Genomic DNA, 13,906 nt, shown 5'->3' with positions numbered 1-13,906 from the left:
CTTACTATATTTCATCCCACTATATTGACGTGGTTGTTGTAGTTATTTAGATTCTAGTCTGTCTTTGCTAAACTCCTCGTATTTCAAGATGAAGTACATACGATACTTCCTCCTCCATTGCTCTCTCCGATTGTGTAGGAGTAGACGTTGTGTAGGAGTAGAATAATTGCTGAACGCCTACTGTCACAGAGTCCATCTTCTCTTATTTCTCCTTCCTTCATCTCTTATTTCTCCTTTCTCCCATGTTTAACACACTTTCAGCACCTTTTGTTGTGCTTGCTGACATTTTCGTATCCGGCAAATCGTCCACCAAACTTTATTACAGCTTTTATCTCTGTTTATTTCGAAGCCATATCTCCTACACACCTGTATTACCCCTTCTTATCTTTATTCGTGTTTATTTAAATCTTGAACTATCCAAAAATATCTTTATATAAGCAATGTCACTGAGGTTTGGGTGTCCTTAAGTTTGGTTAGATTGGGAACTATTGTACTGACATGGAAGCCAGCTTAGCCAAGGCCAACAGTTGTGTTCGGACTGGTCAGGATTGTGATAGCACATTGGCGGGGCAGTATCTATGTATTCTAGCCCGTCGACAGGAGAACTAAGTATCATTTTGATCATTTAACTGAACATAATTCAATAAAATTTTGGTTAATTTTAGAATTTTTGATTGTAAATTCATGTTACTGAGATGGAAGTCGAGTTCAATAGCTGTGTTCGAACAGTTCGGAGGAAGAAGTAAGCACAATGACGGATCAGACGTCATGCGTACGATAATTATCTTAAATAACTCAGGCATAACGATATGTAGGATTTCAATGATTCAGTTTTGGTATACAATAATTTGAAACACCTACCATATAAAGGAATTCATAATCGATAAAAATCAAAGTAAATACACATGTTTAGACTAATAAAATCGTTGATGATATATCAATACTGTACTCATACGACGACATAAGTTCTGCAGTACGATACTCTGGGCCGCTCAACCTCCCGTCGCTGTAACCGCCAACCCGCCTCAGACGTCATCCAATCGCGGACTCTCTCGTACGGAATCCTGTGAGACGGTTGATTGTTTTCCATATTTACCCCTTTAAACACACTTCAAAATGGTGAGTATGGTGTTTTTGTGAAACTTTAAACGTTAAGGATCACTTGTATGTATTTATTTCAGGTTAGAATATAAGGGGAATTGGTAAAATACACGAAACATGGTCGGTGACACCTTCGCGCGCTGGACTGGAACCGGTTGATTTTTCCTTTCTGCATTATCTCATCGCGTTGGAATGTCCGCGTCCGGTCGTTTGGGACACTCCCTTTTCCTTTATCTGAAGATTTTAAAGACATTTTACGCCTATTCTATTATATTTCTTTACGTTATTCCTATTTTGTAGGCTTTGTAACTCGTGGTCGGTCGCTATAGACGTATTTTTAACAAATTTAACAGCCCTAGTTTACTCTTGTGTAGGTTAATGGCCGAACCAGTTTATAGGGTTTTCAACAGAGCGACGTGACTAATTAAATTACAGTCTAGTTTAGGCCTATCGTTCGTTGACCTTTTGCGAGAAAATGGAATTGTAAGGCAATTTTAAGCCTGGCAATCGGAACACGGCAATTAAGGCGTGACACTTTCGCAAGGCATGACGCACGGCTACGGTTGCCTTCGTTTGTGGTCAAGTTGCAAAACTACTTCGTAATTTCAGTTTGTCGCTCCCCAACCCTTCCTTGACATATTAATAGCTTCATTTGTGTTATCCCCAATTTAGCGTCGGCGACATGATTTGTTGCGCAATGGAACTGGATGAATGTATTTGACGCTAAAGCGTAATTATTTTCTCCTGGTTTTTTTGGGTCTGAAGAATATTACCCCGATATTAAAAAAATATATAAATTGAAGGGGAACAATTTTTTTTTTTTGGGTCGGAATTAAATTGTTGCCAAACTGCTGATTATGCCGATTTTCTGCGTAGACCCGTTATTTCCTAATCGTGGCCCGAGTAACGTACAATTTTAGGGTAATTTTGTCTCGTTTGAAGATGTTGGCGCATATGTCGGTATATGCCGACAAACACCCCCCCCCCCACACCCCGTTTTTATTTAAAAATTTACTATGACCATAATATGGTTTATTGTCTTATATGGTTTATCTTTTTCAACCTGTAGCTTTCAGTTTGGATACAAGCTCAAGACTTCGGCTCAACTGAAAATTATTTCAGAAAATGAATCCCATTTTAACTTAGAAAACCGACCCAGTAGCCACTTCATTTTAATTCTAGACAGAATTCACCAGCATGGGCCTTTTTGTTCATTGGGGACCTCATGTTTGGTCAGGTACCGGAACCGTAAGTTTCAAATTGAGTTCGAAACGTCCCGTCATTCACACCCCCACAGCATTCTATTATAGGCCAGTCTTTGGTTCCCCAAACTTGGCACTGCTAAGCCAATAGCCCTCTATCTTCCAGACCCAGTGATTTGAGTGCTGCTGGTTTCTGTAGCTAGGGAATCTGAGGAAGAGCAGTGTAGAAAAGTAGCTATATGATAACAGTACAGGTGTGGTATCTGGAGAAATTGTCTTAATTTTTTTCAAAATGGTAATACTAAACATGGCATCCCTCAGGTTTTTCCTGTCCAGGAACAAAAGACCAAATTTCTCACAATTTGGTCCCCATAGGGGATAGTGGTGCAATGTAGGTATTACTCAAGGGTCTTTGCAGTGTCCCTTTGACCCGTAGCTGCAACTGCTTTCATACCTTTTACTGTACCTCCGTTCATATTCTTTCTTCCATCTTAACTGTCCACCTCCTGACAATTGATTCATAATGCAAGTGCGAGGTTTACCTCCTGTTACACCATTCAGACTTAATACTGTCAATTTCCATTTCAGTACTGAATGACCTTAGTTGCCCCAGTGCTTGGCATGTATGCATAAAATATATAAATCAACATTTTTGTAAATTTTTCAAGTTCTCTCACCTGTATTGCATCAAATGCACCTTTTGGTATATTCAGTCAAAAAATCTCATTAATAAACAATATTTGTGCAGAGCTATTCCATAGTATTATCCAATAGCTTATGGTACAGCACCACTTAGTAGGCAAAAATTCTACGAATTAACTATGGGTGGTTCAGCTCTGACAAGTGGGATAACTTGTAACAGGCAAGTTGGCTAGGGTGGACCACAAAGGGAAAATGCCAAGGAAAGGGCCGCACGTTGTCCATTAATGTGATTTCGTAACTGGCGAGTACAGAAAATGGTGTATAGCTGTGTTTAGTAGCCTACCGAGTTGTTGTCGTTTCGGCCGTAAGCATGTTCACGTGCGAATTGGGCGCCGTGTTTAGTACCAGCCCCTTGGGGATGTATGTAAAACAAAATAAAGATGGTAAATTCCATAAACTTAACATTGTACGTTATTTTGGATGTTATGGCCAAAAAGACCAGGTTAACGTAAAAACAGAAAATGTTGGAAAATTTTCTTTGTCTTGGTAAATTTCTTGAAATATGTCACCTGTACTGCATTATATGTTTAGTCAGAAAATTACACTTGTACACAATGCGGCCCTCTCCTTTACATTTACTGAACAAAGTTCCCTTAAGACCAGTCTACAGCAAACGTGTAATATACGAATCACTTGTAATTCCTGTAAAACTTTTCATAATGGTTACACCAGGGGAAAGTTATTTTTCATATTTAAAATTTCCCATGGCATTAAGAAACTGAGAATTGAATGTCATTCATAGTAGTTTTTAAAAGTTTCAACACCTTAATTTTGCATTTTGAGCAAGAGAAGTTACTGGTTCCACATGTGGTGTCTATTCAAAAGACTGAATTCCAAGCTAGGTCAGCCCACAGCTGCCAGGTCACACACAATTTAACGCCAATGAGAGACCACGTTGGCCTTGCAGGAGCTGCTAAAAATCTTGTATGATTTTATCTGGAACCAGAATCCTCAATATGAAACTTAATATACTAGACTCCATGTTCCGATGTTTTGACAAAATTACATTCTTTGAAATTTTATATGGAGAAGTGTGTGCAAGTATTTTGCAGTTTAAATTAGATATTTATATGGTTTACAATTATAATGCTTTTCTGCTATTGAGGGGGTTATTCTTTATTTCCTACCAATTTAGTAGTTATCTTTACTGGATTTGTTTAAAAAATGTGATATGCTGTTTCACATTTCTGATTAGCCTGTTTTTGTGCCGTTGTAGTAAAAAAGGAGGAACATGTCAAGATTAGCAAACCCACTCACAGCAGGGTTCGCTATTCTTTACGAGAAGATTATTGTGTTCGTTATTCTTTACATGAGAATAATCGGGTTCGCTGTCCTAGACGCAAACACTTTGGTACCAGACATTTTATCCCCTTCTCAGGGCTAGTACTAAAAACGCCGCGAAACAGTAGATGAATCACTGTTTCGCTGTGTTTAGTACTAGCCCTATGTGGAGTTCAGACTGGAAAGGGTTGGGTATTCTTTGCATGGGGATCATTGGGTTTGCTAATCTTGACATGATCCAAAAAAAATAGGTTTTAAAACCTTTTCCCTTTTCAAAGTGAGTTTAAAACTTTTCATACTGTTGTATATTAAAAAAAAAAGTTTGAGTTTTGCAAGAAAATGATGAATTTCATGGAAGGTGTTCACATATGCAGTTAAATGCATCTGTTATTGTCACATAGATAAGGCAATGTAATTAAATTTCTGTAAATGTATCACTTATTTTGTATGACTATACCACACTATAATTCAATCACTTGACCACACTGTAAGATATCTTGTTAGTGAGCACAGTCATAATTATTAATCTTGTTTTTCCCTTAATCATTCACCTCACATTTCCAAGTAATGTACAGTATCTTGATTACATAATACTAGTATATTACAAACGACATCGTAGCATATAGGTGAATATGCTGTAACACTATTGATTGGTTTATGTAATCTGTTACTAGTTATATCCAAGTTCATCGTTTTCCTAGGGATGCTTTGAGTGATGATTATCATGCTTACAAATGGTTAGTTCTGTTTTTTATTGTTAACGATGAAATATAAGCATAATGATGCATTAATAAACACTAAAGTACAATGCAGATCATATTGATGACTTACAGTGCAGATTATATTGAAGATGATAGACAACTTTAGAAAATCATAGGATTTTCCAAGACTCGAGTAGAGTAATGGAGAACTGTTTTGCAACAAGCGAAATTAAGACCGTTTAGGTTTTTGTGGCTTCCATAGGCTAGGAGCACTCGTGGTTGATTAGATAACGGCTTCATAGGCCAGTACAGTACACGGTTCAAGCTGAACGAGACTTAATGAGATAAGAAGTGCACAGATCTCTTGACAAGTTTTACTGTCAAGTATAATAAGCCTTTTTTTTTTTTTTTTTTTTTTTTTTTTTTTTTTTTTTTTTTTTTATAGTGCAGTGTGAATTCTTTGGCTTAAAGCCATGTAGCATAAGAATGGGTACTCTTTTTAATCAAGAGTGCTGTAGGTATATTTCATTTGAATTTAATCCCTAGCCATATATCTTAGTATGAAAGTATGTGGATACAATTTCTGAAAGTATTTAGCCTAATTGTGTAGCTTGGGTAATTAACCAAAATGGATAACCTGTCTTAAAACTACAGTCAGTCCCCGGTTGTCAGCAATCCAGTTTAAAGGCACTTGTCTAGCAACAATAACTGGATTTTCGCCGCTGATAACCAGGGATCAGTGCTATTATTGCTGATTTTCGGCTATCGTCACTCCATCAGGAACAGCGCCCCCGCCAATAACGGGCACTGCCTGTATAGGATTAAGCCCTCGCTATGATGTGGGTGGCTTTTTGGCCTAGAGTTCATATAGGGCCTTGGTCACTAAGTGCAGTTGAATCTGCATTTTTACATTATTTTATTCATACACTAATCTTGGGTTTTAGAATTGTGTTAAAGAATTTTCCATTGAATGATTACCTCAATAAGTCAGGCATAATAAGTTTTTAAGTTTGATTAAATTCCTGTCTTTAGTTCTTCCTGTGATAAAGGGAATAAAGACCACTTCTGTATTGGAAGAGGTGGTGGGTTAGATACATATACAGTACTGTACGTTTATAGCGTCATGGTGTTGCAAGCTATTTTGGGTATTTTAGAATCTTGATGACTTCAATAGATAACCCAGCTCTTGTTGGCTTAAATTTTATATTCTAATTCCAACAATAGATAAAATTTTTATAACATTTGAAAGATAGATAAAATATAACATTTGAAAGATGGCTTGGTTTGTGACAGAACTTAAATGTCTATCTTCTTGCTAATTTAACTCAACAATACTTTATAAATTCTCTTCTTTTCAGCGTGAGTGCATCTCAGTTCATGTCGGCCAGGCTGGTGTCCAGATGGGCAATGCCTGTTGGGAACTCTATTGCCTGGAACATGGCATTCAGCCTGACGGACAGATGCCGTCCGACAAAACCATTGGAGTTGGAGACGACTCCTTCAACACCTTCTTCAGCGAGACTGGCGCAGGAAAGCACGTGCCCAGAGCTGTCTTTGTCGACCTGGAACCCTCTGTTGTGGGTATGTAATTTATTTTATTAGCACATGGAGATATATAACCTGTAGAGGGGGTAGTGTCATCAATACACTCTCCTGCGGTGCACTGGGCATCACCCAAGGTTGTTGGCTGCAACCCCATTCATTCGTTTTACTGTACCTCCGTTCATATTTATTTTCCTCCATTGTACTTTCCACCTTCTCTTAAATCAATTGTTTCATGGTGCAACTGTGAGGTTTTTCTCTTAAGTCTTGAAAACCCTTTTACTCCTAATTTCTCTCAGCCCTGAATGACCTTGTAGGTCCTTTCAGCCCTGAATGACCTCTTAGGTCATTTCAGCCCTGAAGGACCTTGTAGGCCCTTTCAGGCCTGAATCACCTCATAGGTCCTTGCAGCCCTGAATTACCTCGTAGGTCCTTTTACCCCTGAATGACCTCATAGGCCCCAGTGCATGGTCTTTGGCCAAAATATTGTAATATTCCAGTATGTATATAGATATGTAGACTGTCACCTTAATTAAATGGATTGCAACATTATATTTCATTGCTTATTGGGTACAGCCACGTCATAATTCATACTTAATGGAATAGTGTGGTACACCCACCAGGCGTAATGGATGCTGAAACACACACGACCAATACTTAGCCTGTTTAACCTTGTAAGGTTGCTTCTTTGTCATAGTAACTGACCCATTATGCCCTGAGCTGTACTTGTCTTCCATTCGGTTACAAGTTACTGTTTGTTTGTTTGCCTTTAAAGCATCTGTACTTCGTACCAAAATGTCTTCTCGTGTCAACCGTAATTAGTTGCACATTGATATGGCTGAGCTAATCTAGTACAGTGAAGGAATCTGTTATCAAATTTGCAAGTTTTTGTCTAATAGTGAATATTGTTTGTGAAGATTCCTTTATTTTGAAGGCCTAGTAATGGGAGTTCATTTTCAGATGCTTAATAATTTGCAGTTTTCATGACAAGTTATGTCTGTACAAAAGTATTTTTTTTTCTATAGGAGTTAATTTTTGTCTTACAGTACCGTAGTTGTTTGTTATGCTAATTTGCATTTCAGACAATGCAAGGATTTCAGATATTTGTATGGTATACTGATTAACAATATTGCTCTTTTATAAAGTCCCCCCCCCTACTCAGTATGACAAAATGCAGTTGGAAAGATATTGCCGCTATTTCACTAGAGAGGCACCACCCTGCTTAATGAACATTGTGGAGAATGTATTGTGTTATAGGATGAAAAAACTCTGTACTAGATTGATTTTATATACTGTAATTGACATGAAGAGTACAGTAACCAACTTTTTCACATTCCTAACTGTTGTTGAAATCCTTAGAGAATTCAATAACTAAAAGTTACTTTTATTACAGACGAGGTGCGAACAGGAGTCTACCGTCAGTTGTTCCATCCTGAACAGTTGATTACCGGCAAGGAAGACGCTGCGAATAATTATGCCCGCGGTCACTACACCATTGGAAAAGAAATCGTCGACGTTGTCCTGGACAGAATTCGCAAGTTAGCTGATCAGTGCACTGGTCTTCAGGTAGATATTGTGGTTTTCATTTTCTTCAACCCCTTTCATTCCCTTTATTGTACCTCCATTCTTCTTCTTTCTTACATCTTACTTTCCAACCTCTCCCAACAATTGATTCATAGTGCAACTGCTTTGAGGTTTTCCTCCTGTTACACTTTTCAAACCTCTTACTGTCAATTTCAGTTTCAGCGCTGAATGACCTCATAGGTCCCAGTGCTTGGCCGTTGGCTTAAATTCTGTATTCTGTTCTGTTATATTTGTTAGTGTTTATGATCCATGAAATCAGTGTCATATGATTTACTGGGCATTTTCATTCTTTACCGTTTTCTTCATTGTTTTAAGTTTGGTGTAAAGCGTTCTCATCTTCCGTCTGTACTTAATGCTAGTCCTATATAGTCTTGTGCCCATTGTCACTGATTTTTGGTTGTTCCTCCAGCTGGCTTTGCCCTGATAACCTTGTATCTGTTGCTGCAAATCTGATAGGAAAATTTCTCTAACATTTCAGGAAGAAACCATCTGAAGGGGGTGGTTTCAATTTGGTTACCGATTTTCTCAAAAATTCAAAGGGGGTTACTGAGAACTTGTTCATTTATGTCTACTTTTTGTAGTTTAATTTTTGTAATGTTGTTAATCATATGTTTTAAGGTATTTTTTGACATTCATCAAAGTTCTCGGTAAATAACTCTGATCTGATAGGCTTTATTTGTGCAGAGGTCAGATGCAAAATAAAAATAAAATGTCAGATTGGGAGGGAGAGATGAAAGGCAGAGGTTAATTTTCCCATTCTATTACAGGGATTCCTGATTTTCCATTCCTTCGGAGGTGGCACCGGCTCTGGGTTCACGTCCCTTCTGATGGAACGCCTCTCTGTCGACTACGGAAAGAAGAGCAAGTTGGAGTTCGCCATCTACCCAGCCCCACAGGTAAGTGATCTTTGAAATGTATTCAGTTTAAGATTTAGGATAAAATGACGTACATTTGTAGCTTGTCATCGACCCAGCTCAGCAGGTAGGTGGTTTTGTATATCCAAAATTTTAGAAATAATAATTAACTAATTATAAAATGTAGAGTAGCATAGCTCAGCTATAAAAGTTTTCAGTTTTAAGGACTGAAGAATAACAAAATGTTTAAGTATTAAAAGTACAAATAATACGAGTATGAGATCAGAAAAGAGGGCACGGCGGTGGCTGACAGCTGTGTTGAGCTCGTCCATAATTCTAGAATGCTGTTAACATCGGTACACATTTTATTTCCATATTAAGCTAACGATGATTATACTGTTTGTAAGGAAAAAGTGCACTTGTGTTTTTTTGTTTTTAAATAATTTGAGCCATTGGCACCAGCTGCTTGAGTGCAGAATGTCAACTGTGGTCAGGTTTAGCCATTTAATCATAAAAAACTTAGTAGTTACCTTCACAGTGTATACTGATAGGCACAGTTATTAACCACCATTTTGGAAAATTTTTTGGGAGAGTCATCACTTTTGATTCGTCTTGATACAGTCCCTGGATGCTTTCTAAATTAAATGTTTTAGTTTTAACCCTTTTGAAATTCCTCTTGACATCTTGGAGATATAAGTCCTTGAGATTCCAGTGATACTGAGTGTGAAAGAAAAATACCATAAATATGTAGTATTGGGAGTGTTTGAAAAGGTTCAACCATTGTGGTCACGGCTTGTTTAAAGAGAATTATCATTAGAACTGTCAAAAATTATAAATTCTTTGGCCAGTTTTTTGCTTTTATTTTCCTACTGTAATGCATAAATTGCAATGAAATATCATGGGAAGAAAATTTATGCTACTATTCTTTGATGCAGAACTGTATTTAAAATAATTGAATCTCCATTATTTAATTATGCATTTTTATTACTTTATATATTTTTAATAAAAGATAATACAAAGTACAGGTGATGTCAGTAGAGACCAAACCCAACTTATATCTTGAACAAAATACAATATCAAGTGATAAAATAAAACTAGTTCCAAGCATGGAAGTAGGAATTTAGAATTGTGAATTTTACTTAATGAGGTATTGACCCTCTGCAGCAAATGGGGCTCTGGTTGAGTTTTTTTATCATCTCACTCTGATTACTGCCTCATTTACAAACAGACCTTCATGGTGAGCCCAGCAATAGTCAGGAATAATCAGTGCTCTGTAAAGTTAATTTCAAATCTTGAATTATTGTATTGTTGAAAGTGGACCTTCAAGAGAAGACATAAGGATTGTGAAAATTACCAGGCAAGAAACAATGCATCCAGTGGTAGTAAGGTCTGCATAGGGCCTTCGTTACTGTCTTAGTGTGTGGTTTGCAGTGAAAACTTAGATATTGTAAGTAAATTCCAATCTACTCTAAGGTGTATCACCATAGGAAGAGAGGAATGTTCCATTAGTAGGGAGAAATCCTAGGCTTTGAAGATTGGCATACTTTTTGCACTTGGACATAACAAAGTCTCTATAGTAATTTGTGGTCATAGGCAGAACTATTTTACCAGTGCACAGACAGAAGTTGCTTGCTTGATGGACCAAACAAGTGTCTTTGAAGGTGAAGGATGCAGGTTATGACAGTTCCCAACAAATCAGTGTTTTAACTGCTCTGGAAGTCTGTCGGAACAGCTGCTGCATCATTATAATCCGTGGAGAGTTTTAGTTTTTAAGTATCTTAAGGCCAAAATTAATTTTAAGTTTGATTGGGTCATTTCTGATCACAGGCATAAATGGTAGACTACTATATTGACAAACTGTTGCTGGTTGTAATGGAAATTGCAACCCTAAAAACATCACTATACCAAATTATTGTGATAGCTGAAGATGAAATGGAATGACTCTAGCCTTGGAATAGAAATCAAAAATGCATGATAGACTAATTACATTATAGAAATAAATCTGGTTTAGAGATAAAACCTGATTTGTCATCTTTCAGGTTGCCACAGCTGTTGTTGAGCCTTACAACTCCATCCTCACCACCCACACAACTCTCGAACATTCCGATTGTGCCTTTATGGTTGACAATGAAGCCATCTACGACATCTGCCGCCGAAACCTCGACATTGAACGTCCATCGTACACTAACCTGAACAGGCTCATTGGACAGATCGTCTCCTCGATCACTGCTTCTTTGAGGTTTGATGGTGCATTGAACGTCGACTTGACTGAATTCCAGACGAACTTGGTTCCTTACCCAAGAATCCACTTCCCCTTGGTCACGTACGCCCCCGTCATCTCTGCCGAAAAGGCCTACCACGAGCAGCTTTCAGTTGCTGAAATTACAAATGCCTGCTTTGAACCTGCCAACCAGATGGTCAAGTGTGACCCCCGCCACGGCAAGTACATGGCCTGCTGCCTCCTGTACCGAGGAGACGTCGTCCCCAAGGACGTCAACGCTGCCATTGCTGCCATCAAGACGAAGCGTACTATTCAGTTCGTTGATTGGTGCCCCACTGGTTTCAAGGTTGGCATTAACTACCAGCCACCCACAGTCGTCCCTGGTGCCGATCTCGCTAAGGTGTCTCGCGCCGTTTGCATGCTTTCCAACACCACTGCCATCGCAGAGGCCTGGGCTCGTCTCGACCACAAGTTCGACCTGATGTATGCCAAGCGTGCCTTTGTCCACTGGTACGTAGGAGAGGGTATGGAAGAAGGTGAGTTCACAGAGGCCCGTGAAGATCTGGCCGCTCTCGAGAAGGACTACGAAGAGGTAGGAATGGACTCCGCCGAAGGAGAGGAGGGCGATGAAGGAGACGAGTACTAAACTGCTCATGCCTCAAGATTGGTTTATCAGCAACGTAAAGTAAATTGGCCTTAGTTACCACTCACATGACTGTTCAGAATCATAGTAACAAGCACTGTTGTTAAAGTACAATGTTTTATTTTTTGGATCTGATGTTTGGATTATATTGGAAGTTTTATATTCATCTTGCGGACCAATAGTGTTTAGAAATAAAATTTATTTTTGTGATCAAAGGTGTGTCCTAAAAGTCTAGAAGCACCACTGTTACAAATAGTTGGCCTTTTATTTTGAAATACAAAATTTATATACATTTGCTTTTTATTTCCACTGTGTCATTGTGGGCATTCTAGGTGACTAAATATTAAGGGTAATTGGCTAGAGTAAGGTCTGTATAGAGGATATTGTAATTTGAGTGGAAAAGAGCTTAAGCAGCAATCTTGTGTGAAGTCTCAACACCAGTTGCCATTTTCAGTTTGTATATAAAGATCCACTATTTTTTTCTAAACCTACTGACGAGAAAACCTGATCTGTTTGCCAAGTGCGATGAAGTTATAAGGCTGGAATAGAACTTGGCACAGGTATTGTCATGACATTACTCATTGGTCATTTGGTTTTCATGACAAGCAGCATAAATCTTACGAGATATGTGATCAAGGAAAGTATTAAATCCTTGTTTAAGGTAACAGCTACAGGTGATCAATAGCACAAATTAACAAATTGTTCAGATTCTTGAGAGCTGTTGCTGATCAGTGCAGCACTATTTAAACTAGTCTGAAAGGTGTTATCAGTTGGGGGGCACAAATCTGAATGATGTAATCACTTGAGGGACAGCAGTAATTGACCATTGATGTTATTTGGAGAGCCAGCAGTAAACGACCATTTAAGGTCATTCATTTCAGGTTAATTTACAGTGGGAAATTCCAGTTCCTATTTGCTTTAGTTACTGAGGAGATAAGCGAGTTTGGATGAACGTGGGAATTTAGCTTAAAATGTTGTACCTTCCCAAAGAAATTGATGGAAGGCTCTTTTTTTTTTGCTACTTGTACTAAAAGCCCTGATGTGGAAAGGGTAAAAAGATTACCCATGTTGAAGACAATGACATTTTGTAAGTAAGTTTGACAAGAGGGTAAGAGGTACTTTTGTTAATACTGTTTGCTCTAGTACTTTTGAAGGTTATCAACTACTTAAATCAGGCCATTGAGTGGACTTTTCCAGGCAGGATAAGTAGTTAAGGTACCTTTGTTAATATTGCTCTATTACTTTTGAAGGTTAACCACTTCAATCAGACTTTTGAGTTAACTTTGTCTCTTAGGGCTGACTGGAAGGGTGCAGTTCTTAATGAACTGGTTAGGTATATTACCACCCATATTTTTTAATTGGTTGAACTGAAGGGTGATGTAAGTAACAGGATTTATCATATGTGATGATTGAATATTGAAAGTTGGACAATCTTGTTGGATTGCAAGTGTTCAGGATTCAGAGATGGGTTTATGTGGGTTATTCAATAACCCATGGGTCAGATGAGTGATCCACTTCAAAGATGATGCTATTACCTCAACAAAGGATTCTTTTTGGAAGAGACCACCACAAGCCAACAGTTGGTGTGATGTTTAAATATGGTCATATTCATATTTTACAATTCCTGCCCTTAATAAATTAGTTTGAGTGGTCATGTTGAGTGCAGCTTTGCTACCTTAAGAGCATAATTTCCATTTATTCTGTATGTACAGGGACCAACATATATCCTTATACTGGCTTTTTTATTTATTTGATAACTTTAACCCTGTTGAGGGGTTAGTGCTGTCAGCTGACCTCACACAGAGCACTGTAGGCATTACTTGAGGTTCTTTCCAGTGACCCTTTGAACCTTAGCCGTAACCACTTTCATCCCTTGGACTTTGCCAATGTTCATATTTTCTTTATTCCATCTTATTTTCTACCCTCTTCTAATCATTGATTCACAGTGCAAACTGCTTTGAGGTTTTCCTCCTGTTACACCTTTCAAACCTTTGCTCTTGATTTCATTTTCAGCACTGGTTGACCTCATAGATCTCAGTGCTTTGCCATTGGCCTAAATTTTATACTCTTCCATT

The 13,906-nt window shown here is 38.1% G+C and overlaps 1 protein-coding gene across 1 annotated transcript; it reads left to right on the top strand.

The window, feature by feature from the left end:
- The first annotated feature begins 449 nt into the window (after nucleotides 1–449).
- LOC136856079 (tubulin alpha-1 chain) lies at nucleotides 450–12,123 on the top strand. Its single transcript, XM_067133707.1, has 5 exons — nucleotides 450–1,119; nucleotides 6,346–6,568; nucleotides 7,923–8,095; nucleotides 8,881–9,009; nucleotides 11,007–12,123. The coding sequence occupies exons 1-5, from the start codon at nucleotides 1,117–1,119 to the stop codon at nucleotides 11,832–11,834; spliced, it is 1,356 nt and encodes a 451-aa protein (XP_066989808.1). The 5' UTR covers nucleotides 450–1,116; the 3' UTR covers nucleotides 11,835–12,123.
- The last annotated feature ends 1,783 nt before the right edge of the window (nucleotides 12,124–13,906 follow it).

This window comes from Macrobrachium rosenbergii, chromosome 34 (assembly GCF_040412425.1).
Source record: "Macrobrachium rosenbergii isolate ZJJX-2024 chromosome 34, ASM4041242v1, whole genome shotgun sequence".
In the NCBI taxonomy this organism is placed as follows: domain Eukaryota; kingdom Metazoa; phylum Arthropoda; class Malacostraca; order Decapoda; family Palaemonidae; genus Macrobrachium; species Macrobrachium rosenbergii.
The sequence above is the reverse complement of the archived record's forward strand: the minus strand, read 5'-3'. Positions and strand labels throughout refer to the sequence as shown.

What these genes read in the sequence shown, in the direction of transcription:
- LOC136856079 (XM_067133707.1), top strand. An exon ending in CCTGGAACCCTCTGTTGTGG is followed by an intron (nt 6,569 to 7,922) that starts GTATGTAATTTA and finishes CTTTTATTACAG; the next exon opens with ACGAGGTGCGAACAGGAGTC. An exon ending in ATCAGTGCACTGGTCTTCAG is followed by an intron (nt 8,096 to 8,880) that starts GTAGATATTGTG and finishes ATTCTATTACAG; the next exon opens with GGATTCCTGATTTTCCATTC.